Source organism: Microcebus murinus, chromosome 4 (genome assembly GCF_040939455.1).
Source record: "Microcebus murinus isolate Inina chromosome 4, M.murinus_Inina_mat1.0, whole genome shotgun sequence".
Taxonomy (NCBI): domain Eukaryota; kingdom Metazoa; phylum Chordata; class Mammalia; order Primates; family Cheirogaleidae; genus Microcebus; species Microcebus murinus.
In genome coordinates, this window is record NC_134107.1 from 99,801,310 (window position 1) to 99,822,020 (window position 20,711).

The following is a 20,711-nucleotide window of genomic DNA, read 5'->3' on the forward strand; positions in this document are numbered from 1 at the left end:
GTGACCCTGCCTGTGACTGTTCCTATCTCACGTCCCTGTTGGGGTCCTGAGGGGTAGGAATGGTTCAGGGCTGCAAGGTCTCTTTTCATTTCACACATGAAGAAACTAATGCCCAGAGATGTGAGATGATCAAGACGAAAATCACACAACAACTTGGTTGCAAAGCCAGGACTAGAATCCCTGTCTCCAATGCCACCTGTGTGCACTACTTGTATCTGGGGGGCCTTCACAATTCGCTCAGCTATTTTATACACAGTATTTCATCTGATACTCTCAGCAGCCCTGTGAGATAGGCATGGATTAAGATCCTTATTTTACAGACGTGAAAGCTGAAGCTCAGGGGAGGTTTGGCCAAGTTCCCGTAACTGGAAAGTGGACTTTCTGACTCAAGATTCAGAGTGCTTTTTACTGTGTCCTGTGGTTGTGCAGCACACATGGTCTCAGGAGTTGCTGATTATCCACCTGAGAATGGCTTGGAATGTAGATAATGATTAGGCAGGAGGGCTTGCAAGGGGTAAATTAACCATGTTGGAATGTTCCTGCCAGTTTTCCAGCATCCAAGTTGCAAATCACAATCAAAATGAGCAAGTAGCTGGCCCTACCCTACTAATCCTTCTGTGCAAATTGCCATCTGAACCTCAAGCCAGCAGTTTGTGTGGGCAAAACAGTTTCCTATCTTCAAATCTATACTTAGGAGACTCCTGTCTCTGTCTTCTGCTGGGACTCTGACACTTACTCTTGTAGAGAAGTTTCTCATTAAAAATAAGTTGGGAAAAATGATTGAGGCAGGGGTCCTCAAACTTTTTAAACCTGGGGCCAGTTTGCTGTCCCTCAGACCATTGGAGGGCCAGACTATAGTTTAAAAAAAACTATGAACAAATTCCTATGCACACTGCACATGTCTTATTTTGAAGTAAAAAACCAAATGGGCAAAAACACCTGCATGTGGCCCAAGGGCCGTAGTTTGAGGACGCCTGATCTACGGGTGAGAACACTAGCCATGTTCCCTTCATTTTCCCCTTGGGGGCCCATTGGGGGTAGAGATATCTTTGCTGCTGGTCTTGGTAGACCAAAGAGTGGTCCATTCCTAGTAAGGTGAATTTGAACATACAGGGCTGGCTTAAACAGACAGGGAGTGGGAGGTGGCAGTGGTTCAGTGGCTTTTTCAGAGGAGGCATGATTTTTAAAATTATTTTCAATTGGCATACAATCGTACATATTTATGGGGTATAGTGTGATATTTTGATACCTGTATACAATGTGCAATGATCAAATCAGGATAATTAGCATGGAGGATGCATGATTTGCTTGGTGGGGAGAACTAGGTGGTTTTGTAATTATGTTGAGAGGACAGAAAGATGTCATCTGACTAGGGGAGAAGATTGGGGTTGGAAGAGGTGGGAGAACTGCAGAACCTGAGGCCCAGGTCCTCAGCAAGTCGGGCATGGGGTGAGGTAGGGTGATAGAATGCTGGATTTAGGAAGCATTTGGCTGGTTGTCATTGGTGGTCCTAGGTAGGGGAAGGGGATTCTGCTAAGCTAACTGGAAAGTACTAGAGTGGGCAAGGGTAGGCATCAAGCTACTGTGGCTCGTTGAGGACAAAGAGGAGCATTTTTGGGAAATTGAACTGTCGGTCCTCTCCTTCCTCCAAACCAGCGGCTTGTATGCAACTATAGAGATAGCCTCTTCTTCAGCCCTGCTCCGTCTTTATTTTTACCAAAAACCAGGATCTGAGTCCAGCGGACAATGAAATATAAACTGAAATAGGGGAAGTTGCAGTCCGTAGACTTTGGCTGCTCTCACAAACCTGCAAAAAATATTTCCTTGGGTGTTCCCATGGCAGCAGTTTTATCTCCTTGTGGTTCATTCAGAGAGGCTCTGGCTCTTCAAGCTGAATTTAGGGTTAAAGTTTGTCCACCCTCCTCCTCTGGTGTTTGCCCCTCCTGGCTGTGAGCTGAACGGACTGGTAAATGTGCCTGAGTCAGGGAGACAGGGTGTCTCAGTGCTTGGTCACCTTGGAGGGACGATAAGAGAGCCACGGTGCTGGGGCTCTGTGTCACGTACAGGTATTCATGCGTGCAAGGACACATTGTATAACTGCGTAATCGTCCAGGTGTGGCGCGTTGCTTGTCAGGTGTACCTGCGTTTTTCCCCCTGCCTCTCAGCAGGGAGTGTATTTACAGTGTTTGAGGCGGGGAACACTTTCGCTAGATCAAGGGTAGTTTTTGGCTGTGGCCACTCGACATACGTTTTGGTGCCCAGAGTAGTTGAAACTATGTGAGTTTGACAATGGGGCGGACTCGTATTTGTCGGTTGTGCTACCGGCGCTAATTCTCTGGCTCTGGGGTCTGCCCTGGAGGTGGGGATGAGGCCAGGGCCCGGGGGTGGTCGCGTGGCGGGACAGGGGGCTGCGCAGTCGGGAGGGGAGACCGGCCGCGGCTTGGGGCGACCTCCACACGGCCCAGTAGAGGAAGCAGCTAACTCCCGAGAGAAAACGAGCGCGCCCCGCACAACTCCCGATTCCTGCGGGGAGGACGGGGCGGTGTGCCCGCCGGGGAGGGGCACGCGCCCTCGCGGGCCGGCGGGCGGGCGCTCGCTGCCTTGACTTCCCCATCCCCGGCCGGGGAGGGCGGGAGTCGCCGCCGAGCGCTGAAAGTGCGCGAAGGAGGCGCGCCGCGAGCAGCACACGTGACGGCGCCGCGCCGAGCCGAGCGGGACCCGGCGGCGGCGGGCGCAGCGGGGCGGCCCGAGGCGGCGCGGGCGGCCTGGAGCCCCGGGAGCGGCGCGCGCGGCCCCGGCCCGGCCGCTCTCCCGGCCTCGCGCTGCACATTCTCTCCTGGCGGCGGCGCCACCTGCAGTAGCGTCTGCCGGAACATGGCGACACGGAGCAGCAGGAGGGAGTCGCGACTCCCCTTCCTATTCACCCTGGTCGCGCTGCTGCCGCCGTGGGCTGTCTGCGAGGTCTGGACGCAGAGGCTGCACGGCGGCCGCGCGCCCTTGCCCCAGGACCGGGGCTTCCTCGTGGTGCAGGGCGACCCGCGCGAGCTGCGGCTGTGGGCGCGCGGGGATGCCAGGGGGGCGAGCCGCGCCGACGAGAAGCCGCTCCGGAGGAGACGGAGCGCTGCCCTGCAGCCCGAGCCCATCAAGGTGTACGGACAGGTGAGCAGTTTTGCAACCCGCCCTCCTCCAGTTTTCCCCTCTCCCTGCACTTCCTCACCCCCGCATCCATCCGTTGCAGTCGCCTCCCAGGTGCAGGCACCACTGGGGACTTCCCGGCTTGCATTTGTTTTTTTTCCCCCCAACATGAGTACAACCGTCAGCGCTTGAATCGCATTGATCTTTCCTTGTTTCTGTCTATTTTAGCAAACGTATTCCAGGTAACTCGCGGGGTGCAGTGCGTGTTTCCCCAGGGTGTGTGCAGACCGATGTAGTTTCCGGCAGGTAGAGGAGGGGTGCAGCTTCATTTTTCATCGGGATAAAAAACGGGCTTTCTTTAGTGTATCATCAGTTGGCAGAGGAGGCGAGCACCCTGCAGTTGCAGTACACTCACACAGAACGGCAAAAGGAGGGGTTTCCACACTTACCATTATTAACCACAATAAAGGTGGGCAAACCTGAAGCTTGTCGCGACTATCTCTGTATAATCAAAACAAGAGGGGTTGTGCGTGCGTGCGTGTGTGTATGTGTGTGTTTGCAAGGGCTGAATTAAAAAAATATTTTTGTGTGTGAAGGTGTGAGAATCTATCCATTCCTCCTCTCCCACCACCCTTCAAGATATTGACTCACCCACCCTCTCTGCAAGATATTGACTTTATCATGGACAGGGATGTCCCTCATGGCACTTGGGGATTTGAAAAGACTGCAAGAAATCGGGGTGGGCATTATTATTCTGTAAGTGATTTATTTCTGTCCAGGCAATGGGTTTATTAGATCATAAGTAATATGAATTTCACTTTTATGGCCAGACTTACTGCTAGGAATTGCAAACTGAGTTTGTAGGTTGGTATCAGCACTGGCAAGATTAATTTGACCATGTTATTGTCTCATGAGACTCCTAGTCCCGCAGTTAAGAACGACAGCAGCAAAACTGGGAGGTCAGTGTAGGGGAGAAAAGGTGGGACCAGTAGAGGTGGTGTTATACATGTTTCTTAGAGTCAATTTGTTCCCTCTTAATGTAGAAGAAATAGAAGATTAATCTCTTGAGTTCTGCCTTTCTTCACTGATTTTGCTTTAGTCATGTCTTCAGGAAATATACAGAGTTAAATGTTCAACCCTTGGAGCCAGGAAGAACATTATAAACCTTGTGACCCTCTTGTGTCATTTTGTTGGTGAAGAAACCAATGCTGGGAAAGGTGAAGTGACTAGTCCAAGGTCATACCGGGAAGGATCACCTGCTCCTTAGTTTTTGTCTGCATTGTCTCAGTGATCTTTGGTTGGTTATAATCACCCTATCTTTATACAATGCTTCTTATGTATCTCTTTAAAAAAAATAAAATATATTGTATAGTGGCTATAAAGGGGGGAAGGGTGGTGGTGAGTGGGTGGGAACATTGGACTTACATTCACTGTCCACTGTGTCCCTGGGCAAGAGTGTGCGCCTGAGGGCATGCAACTGCTTGTAGGCACTGGCTGCCAGCGGACATGCATACTTGTCTCCTCTTGGGCCCAGATCCTTGTCCCCTTCCCACCCCCACCTGAAACTTCTTCTCTGTATTGCTGAAAAGAAGTCAGCTAGGTCCTTGCTCTCTACAGGGATGCCCACATTAGGCTGATTGAGGGTGGGGGAGGAGGAGGGGCTCCCTTGTTCACTGGTCTCCCCAGTCAGGCCAGCTCTGCTGTGCTCTGGGGGCTGGCAGGGGGGTGGTGGTGGGAGAAAATCCCTCCCAGAGCTCAGGTCTCCCGAAGCTATAGTTTTGCTTGAGGGAAGAGCTTTCTGGCCTCAAAAATAGGCACTCAAGGGCCATTTCTTCCTTGGGTTTGGTTTGTGAAAAGCTCCAGGGGATGTGAGTTAAGTCAGAGATGAACTCTGTTCTCAATGGGACTGACTTCAGAGCCCTCGGCTTTTATGTTTCTGGGCCAGCCAGACTGAGTATGGCTCAGTTGAAGGATGGAGAGCTAGCAGTTGAACTCACAATGAGGAATTCCTACCAAAGGGTGAGGATGCAAGGCTGAGTTTTTTTTTTTTCCTCTGTGACTGCGTTCCTCTGCCATTGTTCTCGGTTGCCCTGAGGTTAGTAAGAAGTGGTATTAACTCGAATCTTTAAGGATTTGGGTCAGGTAAAAGGAAGAATTTCCTGATACTGGGCTTTCCACCACAAGTTCTCTCTGGTGCAGACCCTTCAGACTACAAGCGCAGGAGCCAGTGACTGAAGGGGATTGGGGTGCCCCTGTTGGAGCTCTGGAGTCCCTAACACCTATTCGCAATGACCTTTCTCACTAAGGTGACTGTTTGCCTCTATTTTTCCCTGCAGGCTGTTTTATAAGTTGTCTCTGCCCGTTATGAGTAGCACCCCTTCACTCTCAAAAGTGCCAGGATGCAACTGTAAACTATATGGTCATTCTACTTCTAGCCTTAAGCCAAGTTCTACTTTGTACTCTCCGACCCCCCCCCCTTCAACTTTTAAACCTAAGGAATTGCGGTGTTTTCTGACACGACTGCTTGAACTGAGTGTGGTTCTGAGGGGGTGCAGATGGGGTGGGGAATATGATTTTGTTTCTGCTTTCAGAACACTTAAGATTGAAGGAAGAGATAAAGCAGATGCTGATATAGGTATAAATGTACCTGGACGAGAACAGTGAACATGGACACAGTAACCCAGCCACCGCTTTACGATGGCATGTTGGTGGGCTGTGTGACACAGAGCGCATGGCAGACAGAGTGATAAGGGGTGGTGGGCTCAGATACTCCGCAGCTTCGTGCCCTTTGACCTTTGGGTGAGGTTAAGGGGACACCTGGCAGCACAGAGCAGGGCTGGAAGTAGAAGCCCCAGAGGTGGTGCTAAGGCCACCAGCCCCAGGGAGAAGAGACAGGACGGCTTGCCGGGGAATACTTGTGTCTGAGAAAGAGCCCCATGTTGGGGTCAATGTCAGTTCTTTTTTCCCTGCTTTGCTAACCTGGAGCGTAAACTAGGCTTAGTTATTTTTGACTATATTCCTCTTTCTCTAACGGGGGGAGACTGGTTTCTGCCATGGTTACTTAGAGGCATGTTTGTATTAATAATAATAAACTATGGCGATAGTGGTGAAAACAATTTGCTATCAGCTATTAGGACTTTTCTGCCAAGTTCGAAGTTTAGAAGTTGTGTCCCTTCTAGAAAAGATTAAACCGAAGAAGGGGGATTCTCTAATTCATGGCCACCCTGAATTTCTTTCTAATTTCATGTCGGCTTCATACCTCTGTGCTGTCATGCTTGCTTTTTTTCCTGCCTGAAATGGTCTTCCTCTACTCTTCTCCTTGCCTGGAAAACCCCTGTTCCATTCTTCAACATCCAAGGAGTACCTCGTGGTATTCCCAGGCCCCTGTGGGAAGAGTTCTTTTGAGCTTGGGTGTAGCGCTTTCTGCCTTGTGCTAGAATCGCTTAGCTGTCTCGTCTCCCTAATTTGCTCCTTGAGGGTATGGATCGAATCTTTCTCCTCTGTGTTTCCCTGGCACTTGGGAGGCCCTTAATGATTTGTGGACCAACTGCACATTTGGAAGAAGAAAGGCCTGGGGGCTAGGAAGCGGCACTCAAATTATATTAAAGGTATTTATAGGGAGGACTGTGGTGAACCCACAAATGGGTAGTGAAAATGAGTCGGCTCACTCGGTGGTGTGGTGACAATGCAAATGGCATGCCCTCCAAGGGCCCTGATTTTCCCGTGCTGTCTGGGAGTTATTTTGAGTCAAGAGCTTGGGTTCTATTTTACAGAATCCTCCCTTTTAGGGCTTTCCTACTGGTTTGCGCTAATGGTATTGTTTTGGGGAGAAATCCTTTGGAATGAAGCACAAAGCCTAACAGGATTTACAGGTTTATTTTGCTTTCAACAAGCTCTCTCTTCATAATTCCTACATTTTAGAGGCCAGGGAGTATTCAGTGTCCTGATTTGAGACTGAAAATAAAGTGTCTGTTACAGCACAAGGCCCTGGAGCAGAGGGACTTACTCCTTCGGGGCTGGAATACTGTTTAGCTTTAGATTTCTGTTGAGTAAATTCTTGCATGAGACACTTGCTTAGGAAAGAATTGGCTGGTTCATTCTGAAGTTAGGGTGTTTGACCTGTATGCTTTTCCAAAAGAAGAAGAGAAGGCAAAGCATTTGCCGCTTCACGTTGGCTTGTACGTAGGTGAAGAGTTACGTGGTGTCTTGGTTGGCTCGTTGAGGGATGTGACCTTGAAAAACGGTTCCTGGTTCTACTTGGCATCTCTCCTTACTGAGTTCTGTGTTCAGCCTCTGGCCACTATTAGTTCATTAATAGCTTGCATGTCTTAAGCCACAGAGCTGGAGGCTTTCAGAGTTGGAAGGATTGGAGGAAAGGGCATGGTGAGAAGAGGAGGTGGGGTGCAATGGAAAGCCATCCAGTTTGTTTACTTAGCCTTCAGTAGGTAATGTGTGTTTGCAATACTAAATCTGTACAAAAGAGTACGTAGTGACAAGTAGATTTCCCTCCCTCTTGCGCCCCCCATTCACCCAGAGCCCCTTCCCAATTGGCATCCACTGTCATCAGTTTTTTTAAAATCCTTCCAGAAATATTCTATGCATGTACAACATGTATGTACATAAAATTTGAAACTTGAATTATAAGTGGCTTTTTGTTCTCTGCAGCCCCTGGTGTCATGAATAATGAGATTAACTTTAGCTCTAAAATATATTTGTAGCATTATGATGGTGAATTGTCAGGGAGTTACCTGAAGTGTCATAGTATAAAATAGAGACTTTTTCTCCAGGCTGGGAGAAAAAAAAAACAACACCTCAATTCTCATTTCACTCGGAGGGTTTCTGCACACCAGGAGAGCAGCGTTATGTGGCTCTCGAAACTTGGAGAGATGCGGGAGAGCATCCCTAGAGATGCAGCCCAGGTGCGTGACAGCAGCAGAATACAGAGATCGTGGATCTTGATTTTAACTTGCGTTCTTTTCTAGAATGTTTTCTTTATGTTCCGTAAAGTGATGTTAACGGTGTGCTTAATAAATTGCTTTGAGACTTGGGATCTACAAGGCAGATCCTAACAGCAAGGAATTTCCCAAAGCAAAAGGTGGATGTTGTAGGAACATTTCATCGTCAGATTTTGGTCTGTCCTAACCTTATAGATGACAGCCATTTTTGTAGTGTCATTGTTTAATCCCAGGGCAGAGATGGATGAAGCCAGCCTTGTCCTGTTCACTGTAGTGGAGGGACACGGGGGCATTCTAATAATCCGGAGAGCAGGCAAGCCAAAAAAATAATCTGGCCGGCGCAGTGGCTCACACCTGTAATCCTAGCACTCTGGGAGGCCGAGGTGGGCGGATTGTTCAAGGTCAGGAGTTCGAAACCAGCCTGAGCAAGAGGGAGACCCTGTCTCTACTATAAATAAAAAGAAATTAATTGGCCAGCTAATACATATAGAAAAAATTAGCCGGGCATGGTGGCACATGCCTGTAGTCCCAGCTACTCAGGAGGCTGAGGCAGCAGGATTGCTTGAGCCCAGGAGTTTGAGGTTGCTGTGAGCTAGGCTGATGCCACAGCACTCAGTCTAGCCTGGGCAATAAAGTGAGACTCTGTCTACAAAAAAAAAAAAAAAAAAAATCGATTTGCTTTTGCTATGTATTTATTTAGTCTTTTTTTTTTTTAAAGCATTCATTTACCTTCCTAATTAAATTTTGCTTAGGTGAATATTAAAATGAGTTTGCATTCTCAGATCTGCTGATATGGGAAATGGGTGGCATGAATGTGTTTAGGAAAAGCCAGTTTGGGGTTTAGGGTTTTTGATAATAATTCAGATACAGATAATTGAGAGTTGAACTGCATGGAAATGTATTAAGCCTTGGGGTATCACATTGACTTTTCCTCCATTTATTTGGATTTAAATAAATGGGATGGAAAGTAAAGGAGAGCTCACTACATTTTGGTCTGATCCAAAATGTAGTGGGATTAGAATTTCTCCAGAAGTGGTCTGGGATGAGGCATTCTCTTTGCTGATGGTCATAGACCTTCCTGTGCCTTCTCTAGGTATGCCAGAATCCATTGGCAGATGGCATATTCAGTCCAGCCACGTACATGCAAAAATCAATTTTCCTCAATTTAAAACGAGCCACAGTTAATTTCGACCTAATTTATTGGTTTATCGACCTGTGAACCTTGGGCCTTCGAAGAAGTGGCATGGCAGCCTTCTAGCACTGAAGTGGCTGATGATGCTAAAAACCAGAAAAGGCAGGGTGGGTTGCTGATCAGGATCAAGATTTGGGTTTCATCCTGTATTATTGTGAGATGCTCAGTTTTTAAATTGTAACACAAGGAGTGCTTTGTGCATTTTGGGGTGGGCTCCTGAAAAATAGGACTTCATAACAGCTAAAGCACAATGCTGCATTAAAAAATAATGACAAAGTTCTGTTATCCACTGGGTAATTGTTGAGTATAATGGTATCATCCATGCCCCTATCACTGCTACTAGCCAGGACTGGAAGAGCCTCTCTTCCTGGCCTCCCGATGGGTTCTCCAACATGGCCCTGTGTGATAGATCTTTCCGCAGCAAGGATGTTCTCTCTGTGCTGTCCAGCATGCCCATTGGCCAGATGTAGACACTGAGCACATGAAATGTGAGCAAATATGAGTGAAGAATCAAATCTTCTTTCATTTATTTTAATGAATTTAAAGTTTAAACAGCCAAATGTGGCTCTTGGCTATTGTATAGACAGCACAGCTTTGGTGGGACGTAGGAGACCTCCTTTTCCCAGCGGTAGGCAGCCTCTGCTTCACCCAAGAGAGAAGTTACAGCAAAGACCTGCATTTGTTCCTGTCGCAGAGGGAGCGAAAGCAGGAGTGGAGAGGGCTCTAGGTGTTGGAGGCTGCTGACTGCCAAGCTGAGTGTCGGGAGGTGGTGGCCCTTCTTTCCTGGCTAGGAACGCCCCGGGGGACCATGGAGGGTGGAGCAGGTCCAGGGGTCATCTCTAAGGGAGGCCTCTGCACGGCGGCCTGCCTCCATCAGTCGCTCAGGGGATGAAGGCTGGCATTCACAGGGCTCACCGAACCTCTGTGCTTGCACTTCCCGTCTGGCCTTGCACAAACAGTGCGCTTGTATCTGGGCTTTGCTGAGGTGGTGTGTGCATTCTGTTTAGCCATGAAAGATGTAAACAGTGCCTTAACAGTGGGGCCATCTCCCTGCCCTGCCCTTCGCTTCCTGTGCTCTTGTTAACTTACCTCGATGTAGCTGGGTCTGTCTTTCATCCCTTCAACCCTGCAGGCTGGCATGAAGACAAACAGTACAGGCGTGTGGTCTTCATCATGGCATATAAACCTCCCCCTCCCTTCCTGGCTGACCTTTTAACTTAGCATGCCATTGCTGTTGCTGCTGCTGCAGGCTCTTGGCTTGGAAAAATCAGGACCCTTCACGATGATTTATCTCCAGTCCCCTGAATTAGATTAAAAACACAGCTACGAATTCTCAGAAAGGCAGGCTGATGTGATTATATCCCAAATCTGAGTGGCAGACAAGGGCAATAAAAAGATGTACGTATATCAAATGCATTTTGTGCCATGTAGGGGCCAATATGCTGTTTATTATCCTCCCCCCTTTTGCAGGTTTTTTAAGTGAAGAAGGTAACTGATATGGCTTCTATTATTTAGAAAAGAGACTAGCCTATTGCATGGAACCCTCTTCCCCGTTAACTGTGGATTGAATGGGAGCTTGGGGGAGATGGCTAGGGTGACTCTTCTGTGAAATGAATTGAGTATGAACCAATGAGTGGGCCCTTAGTTGGGGTACTGAGTGGTATTGGGTGTTACTGAAGTGAGTTCCATTTTCCTTTGGTGTGCCGGCAAGCTGAGGGATGGTATCATGATGAAATTTTTAACTCTTAGGAAACCTCTGCGCCCAGAGGAACTGGGAAAAGCAGGGAGGATCTGATTGAGCCTGGAGGGCCTGGGTTAGGAAAGGGGAGAAAGGCTGGTTTGGGACTATGGCTGCAAGACACCCCTCGGTGTCTGTGCGATGTCCAGCTCTGGGGTTAGGGGCCCAGATAGGAAAGGACCCCATTTCTGTTAGCCCAGGAGGTACATGCAAAGCAGTTTCAAGTGGGTCTGCCGCCCAGGGACCTGGGAAGAAAAGGCAGTGCTGGTCAGCCCAAGGGTGTCCGCAGACAGCCTGAGAGATGGCAGGGGGTCAGAACAGAGCTGGGCGCGTGGCCTGTGGAACTGGGAGCGTTTGGAAGGACTTGAATGTTTTAAGCCTGTGCTCAATTAATTGAGTAACCTGAGACTCGGTACCTATGACTTACATCATTTGTGTATATTTAGTTGCCTGAAATTCTCTCACTGAATAGTTACAAAAAAAAAAAATCTTGCAGTTCACTGTGCACGTGGGTTGCTGGGTTTGGCGAGGTGAGCCGCAGATGGCGGTGATGGGAAGGTTACCGCAGAAACACGGCCTTCAGTCCCCGGAGGAGAAGGAAGAGTGGATGGGGACAGTTGGATGGAGGTGAAAGAGCCATCAAAACAAAGGTAGGGGAGTTCAGCTAGCAGAGCAGTGCCCACAGGGTGCCCCACTGTCCCCCGGCTTCCTGGCAGCTCAGAGGGCATCTCCTGTTACTGGGAAATTGGCCTCGCTGCCGGGCGTGACGTGCTGTCCCTCTCCGTTAGTAAGGAAGCCCCAGGTATGGTCTTGTGGCCCTGTGCTCTGGGGTGTAATATTCAAATGCTTCCCCTTCGGGGTTAGGGAAGTGCTAGAAATCAGGGCTGAAGCTTTGGGCTTTGGAGGTTGGGTTTCTCCAGGGTTCTGCGTTGGGCTGCGGAGCCAGGGGAGAGCTGCCTGCGAGCGTCACTTGGCCACGAGCTCCCAGCTGGACCCACGTGTGCAGGGTCCTGTCATTTTATATATGTCACCGCTTGCTCTTAGGCCTCCTGCTCATGCTAATGCTTTATGTGGAGCCATTTTGTGAAGAATGGCTTATTTTGGTAGAGAGCCATTTGGTAATGAAAAGAAATGATGTTTGAGCACTTTGGAGTTTATGAAACGATATTCACGGGTTACGTCTCATCTGATTCTTACAACAGTCTTGAAAAACCGGGAAGATAAGAATTATTATTAATGTCAGTCCACAGATGAGTATCGCGAGGCTCAGAAAGGTGACGTGACTTACCCATAGCTAGACAGCCAGTAAATCAGAGAGACCAGGGCTCAAACCAAGCCTCTGACTTGTGTCACATTTACTGAGGCGCATTTGCCTTTCGTAAGAAATCTAGTGAGATCTTTGCTGTCAGGCAGGGATCCACAGCTTTTGTGCTGTGTGAACTCTTTTTTATTTTTGCTCGCCTTTGAATCCTAGAGATCTCATGTAGTTCTACCCTGTCCTGGGCTGTCCCGGCCACACTGATCTTTCAACTTTTCCAATGCAGCAAGTCCTCAGTGGGCCTGGTTTGCTCTGCTCTCCCTGAGGTCTGGATCTCTCTTCTCTGCCTCAGGGCTCCAACTTTTTTCCCTAACTCCGCCCTCTTCACCTTTATGGTATCAGCAAACAGGTGAAGCCTCACTCCCCCACCTGAGGTTAGACCCTCTGTTTAACTACAGTCATCCAATCGTCATTCCTGGAATTAGTTGTTTAGTGCTTGTTTCCCCTGCTATATTAAGAGTCATGAGGCAGGGCCTGAAAGTCTGCTGTTTTTCTAACACCTAGCATGGGATGTAGTCAGTACGAGTCCTGGCCCCGGGTGCCTGGCAACCGTGAGCCCTGTTGAGGGGTGCTTGCTGCGCTTGCCCTGACCGTGTGCATTGTGCTGGGACCCCAGGCAGGGGCCGGAGGTGGGACCCCGCCTCTGAATCTTTCTCTGAGCTTAACCTCGTTGGCAAAATGTAGCAGTTGGTTCAGATGTTTTCTGAGATTCCTTCTGGCTTCGATATTTTTGTCTTTTTCTTACTTACCAACTGATAAATTAAAGGATGATATTAATGCTCATGACAAGGAGATTTTTCACAGGTTACTTTTAATAGGAAGCCCCACATGGAATAGCAAAGCATGTTTGCTAAATAGCAAAGTGGCACGTGGAGGTAGACAGCAGAGAGGTTCTACCTGCCAAGAATCAATCGGAAATTCTGAAATGAAAATAAGTCTGAACTGATACTGTAAGTCAGCAAGTATATGGTTACCATCCTTTTGGCAAAGAGAAAGAGAAGGTCCTTCCCTCTCTCTCTCTTTCTCTCTCTCTCTCATGTTTTTTATCTAGGGAGAGCTCATGGCTCCAGTGACTGAGATTGTAGTGAATGCTAAGTTCTAGTCCAAGGTCATTCTCTCTTTGTTTCCTCTTCTGTAAAATGGGCAGCCTGACTTTATCAGCAAAGTAGTTAATGAGTTTTGTGGGGAAAGCATCTTGAGCAAACACAGAAAAGGGAGTGAGCTGAGATTCTGTGAGCAGGGACTGTCCTCAGGGAGCACTCATAAACTAGATTTCAGTTCTCTTTCTGAGGGGGAGAGTCCAAGGAGGATAATAAGCTTACTAAATATAGTGAGAACAGAGTCTTGAAAGGGGACACTGAGAGGCGATTTGCATACCTAGCATTTAGGCCATGCAAAGGGATGGTTTGGGAAAACCTTGTTATTCTTGGACCTCGGGAATCTGTCTTTGGTTTCCTCAGGCCCGTCATATATAGTTCAGGGGATTGAGCGGCTGTCTCTGTGCTCACAGTTGAAGGACAGGGATATTTGTTTTATACCTCATTGTAGAATTTTAAAAATGCTTCTTTGTATTTCGCCGCTAGTGAAGCAGAGAAATGAATCAGACTGCCTCATTTGTTCTCCTCGTGCTGTGTTCTGGGAGGAAGCTGCGTAGGCGTGGCGAGGACTGCAAGCTGTGGGCGTGTAGGACATCCTGATCTTTGGGTTTGACCATTCTGAAAGAGGTGATGGCAGAAGGAATGAATGGAGAGGGTTATGTATGACCCATTTCACGAAGGACCCCCATCCTCCTGAATAGGCCTCAGCAACTGTACAGATTTTGGTGGTGGTTTTATTGGAAACTTCTCATTGTTGGTTTAGACTTACAACCTTCATTTTCCCCAGAAGTGCTCTCTCTGTGCACTGGAACAGGTAAGAGATGGTTAAAGAGCCTACAGGGTGCTAGGCATCCAGTAGGCCTCAGTGCTTTCATTGGTAAGTTGGATGCCTGAGTAATCAGTATCTTCATCCAAGCAATCTAGTTCCTCCTTTCTGACAACCCAGAGCTGGAGAATTGGGTGGCAGCAGGCTCTTCCCCTCACTCTGAATCATACGTGGCAAATCATTCCACCTCTGTGGGTTGCCGGGGCATGCAGGGGGACTGAGAGACAACACGTGTGGGTGATGTGGACCTGTTTGGGAGAGCCGGCGAGGCGTGTCAAGGTGTGGGTGGCGGGGGCTGTGGTGAGCTGGCAGGGCACGCTAGCCTCGTGCCCGCAGCCGTTGCTGCAGCCGGGGACACACAGGCCTGTGAGGGTGCCCTGGCTCTGCAGATGCTGCTGACAGTGCTTTGAAGGATTGGCTTGGCCAGAGACCCAGTCCCCAGCCTGCCTCCTCTGTGACTCATTCTAGCTGCATATTTTGGTAGCATGAGGGCTCGATATGTGAGATGAAAGAAGTACTTCTTAAAAGTGGGAGCTCCTAGGTTCCAGATTGGTACTTGAGAGATACAGTGTTCTTTACAGGTCATAGAGGCCTTTTATTTAAAAAAAAATTGAGGTGTAATTCACATAACATAAAATTAGCCATTTTAAAGTGAGCAGTTCAGTGGGATTTAGTACATTCACAATGTTATGTGACCACTAGCTGCGTCTAGTTCCAAAACATTGCCATCACTCCAAGATAAAGCCCCCTGCCCATGAAGCAGTCATTCCCTCCTCTTCCCCCCCCCCCCCCCCCCCCCCCCCCCCCCGTCCCTGGCAACCATTAATCTGCTTTCTGTCTCTATGGATTTACCTTTTCTGGACATTTCATATGAATAGAATCATGCATGACCTTTTGTGTTTGGCGTCTTTCACTTAGCATATTGTTTTCGAGGTTCATCCACATTGTAGCAAATACCAGTATGTCCTCTGGTCTTTACAGTCATCCCAAAGAGGAACGCCCCCTGAAAAAAATTGAGGCTTCCTGTCAAGAGGCAGGTGAATTGACTAGATTCATTGCTTCCCAAATAAGCTGCATTAGAAACACCTGGGATGCGTCTTAAAAATACTGATTCCTGGGCTCCAGGCAGAGGGCTCTGAACTAGCAGGTGTAGAGCAGGGCCTCTCAGGAGAGTCCATCAGCCAGGCCTGGGGACCCCCAGGACCAGGGTGCGTCTGGGGGTTATCTTGACTCTTAACGATCTGCCTGTGAGCCTAGCAGCAAAAAGCTGTGTGCTGTTTATGATGCAGTTTCTGTGTTCCAGGGTTCTGTGGCGTGGGATTTTTCTGATTGCCTTTGGGGGGGGGGGGAGGCACTCACCCTCTCCTTGCTGTCTTAACAGTGCCAATAATTGTGTCTCATTTATCAAGCTCCAGCTATGCCCCATGAGCTAGAGATGGGAGAGGGAAGGTTGTTCACGCCCTGGGGTTGTGGTTATAAATGACTGCAGGCCAAGGTTATGTTCCTGGGAAAGCTGCCCTCCCGTCCCCTCCCAGGCCAGCGACTTCTGGGTCTGTTTGTGGGGTGTGTAGGCAAAGCTGATAAGAGTGATGTGGAAGCCTGCAGCTGCCCAGCGGGCTGCTGGGGATGGGGAAGGCTTGGGGAGGAGGAGGCTGGGGGAATCCCTGGGGATGGAAAAGGAACCAAACAAACCGGAAGCCACTGATTAACTAGGGGATCTAGCGGCAAAGACCTGCAGGTTCCTGATTGCTGGGGGCTGCCCTGGGCTGCTGGTGTCTTGGCCAAATTCCATGGAGAGCTAGCAGAAGCCTGCTCTGACTCCTTCCCCTCTTTCCCTTGGGGTTGGGGATGGAGGCAGAGTGGAGTTGGGGAGGGGGAAGGTAAGGCCAGAGAAGCAGGATGCCTGCCTGTCCTGCTGTTAATAAAGCTTGTGTCCTGCTAGCCTGCCTGCTGGCTCTCCTTCTTCTGGGTACATCGTTTCTGTGACTGATTCTGATTGTGCTTTGGGGGGATGGGTACCTGGGCTGCCTTGGGGATCAGCCATGACTCACCAGGGAGTTATTCTCATGACCAGGATGTGCCTGACATCTCGCCAAGCAAGGGAGCCAAACCGTTGGAACTATTGGTGTGAGTGCCTGGTGGCCCTCGTACAAGCCGTTGCTAGCCAGGGATTTTTTTCCCCTCCACTGGGCTGCCCTTTTACAGTCCGCTCTTAGGAATAAAAGGGACATCTAATAAAAAAAAAAAAAAAGTCTTTGAAAAACAAACAAAATCCCAGGTGTTTCACCAAGCTTGCCTTCTTGAGGTTTTCTTTGGGAAAAAAAGCCCTTGGATGTTTTGAGGCTTATCCTTTGTGTCCTTCTCACCCCTCACCTGTCTAGGGATTGGTGAGGGGGTCTCGTAGATCTCACATTTTCTGAGTAGATAGACTTCAGCAAGTTGTTTTCAGAGCTCTTTTCCACTCTGATCACTGAAAGCATAGTAACCTATTCAAAGCATTATCTGATTGTGACCTGCCAGAAGGAACATGTTGATTTCATCTTTGAGGAAGCTGAAGTTGAATGTTGGAGAACTTTCTCCTCCCAGACCCCAGGTGAACAGTGGGTGGTTTTTGTAGGTTTCTAATCCTTCGCTGTGTTAACATTTGCATGGTTCTCTATTTTCTTCTGGTTCCAAGGGTGAGAATGTTTTGGGAGGGGAGAGCACGGTTAGCTGGAACTCCCAGGGCACCTGTGCTGATGGGCTTCTGATCCATCAGTGCTTCCAGGTTCTTCCCAGAGGCTCTGGCTGGAAGGAGAGAGGAGGGAAAGGGAATGCATCAGTGACCAGTAGATTCCATTAGCTGCTTTCTCTGTGTAGCATCTTAGGTTAAATAATTTATTTACTTCTATTTTTTATTTGCACTTCTCTCTTGATGCCTGCCTGGACTTACCTATCTGAGAATGAGAAGGGACATTTTGGAATGACATGATCTTCCTAAGGTGCTTTCAGGTAAAGAGGTCTCACTTCAGATGTCTTTCAAAAGAGTTGGATACTGCGTCAAGCTAGGTGCAGGTGCTTAAAACCCCAGGCAGAGTCGTTAAGGATTAGTTCCTTTGTCTTTCTGCCTGCCAAGTGTGTGGCACTGGAGTTTCTCCCGTGTGACATCTGAGAGCACCTCAGGGAGTGGGTGGGGAGAGTTGGGCGTGCCTGAGGCGAGGTGGGGGAGCCAGGGGAGACGGGAGCTGCGGGTTTTCTGCTGCTGGGGAGCAGGTCTTCAGAGGCTTGACTTGTCATCAGTCCCTGTTGATGTTGGGCGGGCTGGGGTGACTGCGTGGGCTGGAGTCCGGACGCTCCCTTCCCTTCTGCGTGAGCCTGAGACGGTGAGGTCGGGAGGCTGGTGGAACGGGCTTCTCTCAGATCCTGCTCACCGGGAGGGATGCCACATGCTCCTGATTTGGGGGGCTCTGTCCTGCTTCTGAATGTTGCACCAGCCCTCAGAGTTTTTGTTACTGTTGTCATCACTTTGCTTTCCACACAGAGTGGGGAATTGTGTGGCTCAGATGTTCTGAATTGCCAGTCCTTGAACTGGGGTCCGTCAGGGAAAGGTGAAATAAGAAAAAAGTAATGTCGTTTTCCGTAAAGCGAAGGAACCGTCGTTTATTCTGAGTTCGTGTTCCTCCTCAGTTTTAGGTGTTAAAATGTCATTTAAAAGTGACGGTGACTCTGGGTGGTGGTCGGTCACATCGCTTAGTAGGGCCAGCCATGTAACTAACAGATGGATCCCAAAAGCGTAGTGGTGCAAAGGCATCACCGGATTACGAGAAGGTTAGATGAGAGTTCCTGATTGGTGGACGGCTTTTTCCTCAGGGATGCAGGCTCCTCTGTCGTGCAGCTCTGCCCTCCTCTGGGACGTTGGAGGAGAAGTCCTCTCTGGATGCGGCCTGCATATGGGAAAGAAAACAGGGCAGCATGGGGGCTAGGGCTGGTGGTGGCTTCGACGACCTTCTCTCACGTTGCACTGGCTGGCACTCAGTCCCAGGGCCACACCCCACTGCCTCACAGCCGGGCGAGAGCCTGTGGTCTCCCTGGGAGGCAGAGGAAACAGGTTTAGAGAAAAGCTAGTCAGGCTCTGACACAGTGCCTGTTTTCCTTAACGTCCTTCCCTGGCAAAATAGAAGTTGCCAACCAGTCCTCTTCTTGGCCTTCCTAATTTAGTTTTATTTTGCTGGTCTATAAAACCTTAAAGTTTGAGAACTACTGTTAGCAATAATCCAATCATTTCCGTCGAGTTCTGGAGAATAATTCCTTACTTGGGGCGCTTCAAAAATTTTTTTAAAGACGTCATAATGATACCTTCTTTCCTCCTATCTCATTACAGGCTAAAAGTGAATAATGGTACCTCCAGGCCAGAGAAAATGCCAGTTTGAACAGAAGTTTGACTGGCCTGTTCATTTTTTTTCAATGAGGGTTGAGTTTCCATATTTTGGTTTGTAATCTTACCTGTGCATGTCACATATGGAGTAGGGATCAGAGTAACCAGAGACTGATAATCAGAAAGGATGAAAATAAGCAAAGGAATTGGTAAAAATATCATGCCAGTGAGAGCCCGAGAAGATTTTTTGCAATCCAGTGACATCTGAAATAGTAGGGGACCCATGTTTCTTCTTGGGGAAGTTGAGTCTGATGGAATATGCATGGGGGATGTGGGTATAGGCCACCCTGGCCCCAAAGCGTTAGGTGTGAGAATCTGAGTCCTTTCTGACTGACAGAGGAGGAAGGAGTCTTGATTTAGAATGTCTGTGGCTGTCCCTTCTCGTGGGTCCTCATTCCTGTGTTGATCTCTTTCAGGTCAGTCTGAACGATTCCCACAATCAGATGGTGGTGCACTGGGCCGGAGAGAAAAGCAACGTGATCGTGGCCTTAGCCCGAGACAGCCTGGCGCTGGCGAGGCCCAAGAGCAGTGATGTAAGTATTCGTGTGGCTCTGGGCACGCCTTGGTGCCGTCAGCATGCCCCTTTCCTGATGTGCTGGGATTATCGTGCCAGAAAAAATAGTGGGTAATTGGAGAATGAATGGGATGAATTAGAAGACAGGGAAGGGAATCTAGAAAATCACAAACTCCTTGTTAGCTGAACACAGGGTGGTGTAGTCGTGTTGCAGGCAGGTCCAGGCAATGTGTGATTACCTTTGTGCAGTGATGGGGTAGATTGTTGTACCTGGTCAAGAAAATGCCAGAAGTGCGTTCCTGGGCAGAGCTGCCTGCTTGCTGCGGAGCCAAAAGGGGTCAAATTGGTCTTTCCCATGTGCTGATTTCCCCTCACCTGTTACAGCTGGGTGAGCTGTTGAAACTGATGGGCTGTTTACGATGTTTAATAGGTTAGGTGCTTTGAAGACATGAGACCAACCAAGCCTTACAAACTCAAAGGTACATAAGGCCAGGCAGGTAAAGGACAAGAGTGAAGCTGCCTCCATGTTTACCATGCTTTTCACTTCCACAAAGAGAAATGGTCTCTCCCGTTTTTCTTTTTTTTTTTTTTTGAGACAGAGTCTCACTTTGTTGCCCAGGCTAGAGTGAGTGCCATGGTGTCAGCCTAGCTCACAGCAACCTCAAACTCCTAGGCTCAAGCAATCCTGCTGCCTCAGCCTCCCGAGTAGCTGGGACTACAGGCATGCACCACCATGCCCGGCTAATTTTTTCTTTATATATTAGTTGGCCAATTAATTTCTTTCTGTTTATAGTAGAGACAGGGTCTCGCTCTTGCTCAGGCTGGTTTCGAACTCCTGACCTTGAGCGATCTGCCCGCCTCAGGCTCCCAGAGTGCTAGGATTACAGGCATGAGCCACCTCGCCCGGCTTCTCCCGTTTTTCTTGACATCTGTGGCCCTCTTGGACTATATGTCATTTCCCCACTTTGATAGAGGTGCATGTTCAAGAAACATTCATCTGTATCTCAATTTGAACATGGTGACCAGTACTTGGTCTCAGCGTTGGAGAGGAGCACGGAAGGGGAGGGGAGTTGGGCGAATTGGAGAAGAAATACTTCTACAGGGGCTGTTGCTAATCAGTTCTAGACTCCGGCTGCCATGCAGGATCCAGGGTCCAGTGCTGCCAGATCTTCTGATTTTTCAAGAGAAGCCGAGAGGTCGGGATTTTTATTTGAAAACTGCTGAGTCTTACAGGTTGGCAGCCAGCGTGTAGTTTTTACAGACACCGAGTGGGCCAAGTAAAACATCTGCGAGGCGGCGCTGGCCCTTGGGTCCCAAGTCTGCAGCCTGTGCTCCTGCAGACCCCCCCTTGTGGGACAGTCCCCTGCCTTGTGTCGGGGCCTGACACCATGGCAGGGTGAGGCAGTGGGTGGAACAACATGCTCTAGAGCATCGGCCACCCCGTGTTCTGGCCAGAGGACGCCTCCTGATGAATGGGCCAGCACTTTCACATCTGCCTTCGGGATGCACTTGTAGTTCTTGA

The 20,711-nt window shown here is 49.0% G+C and overlaps 1 protein-coding gene across 1 annotated transcript in view; it reads left to right on the plus strand.

The window, feature by feature from the left end:
- Nucleotides 1–2,719: 2,719 nt before the first annotated feature.
- Nucleotides 2,720–20,711, plus strand: part of SORL1 (sortilin related receptor 1) — a 165,501-nt gene continuing 147,509 nt past the window's right edge. The window contains exons 1-2 of the mRNA XM_012789890.3: nucleotides 2,720–3,159; nucleotides 19,092–19,208. Coding sequence (XP_012645344.2) covers nucleotides 2,875–3,159; nucleotides 19,092–19,208 — 402 coding nt within the window. The 5' untranslated portion in view covers nucleotides 2,720–2,874. The remainder of the gene's footprint in view (nucleotides 3,160–19,091; nucleotides 19,209–20,711) is intronic.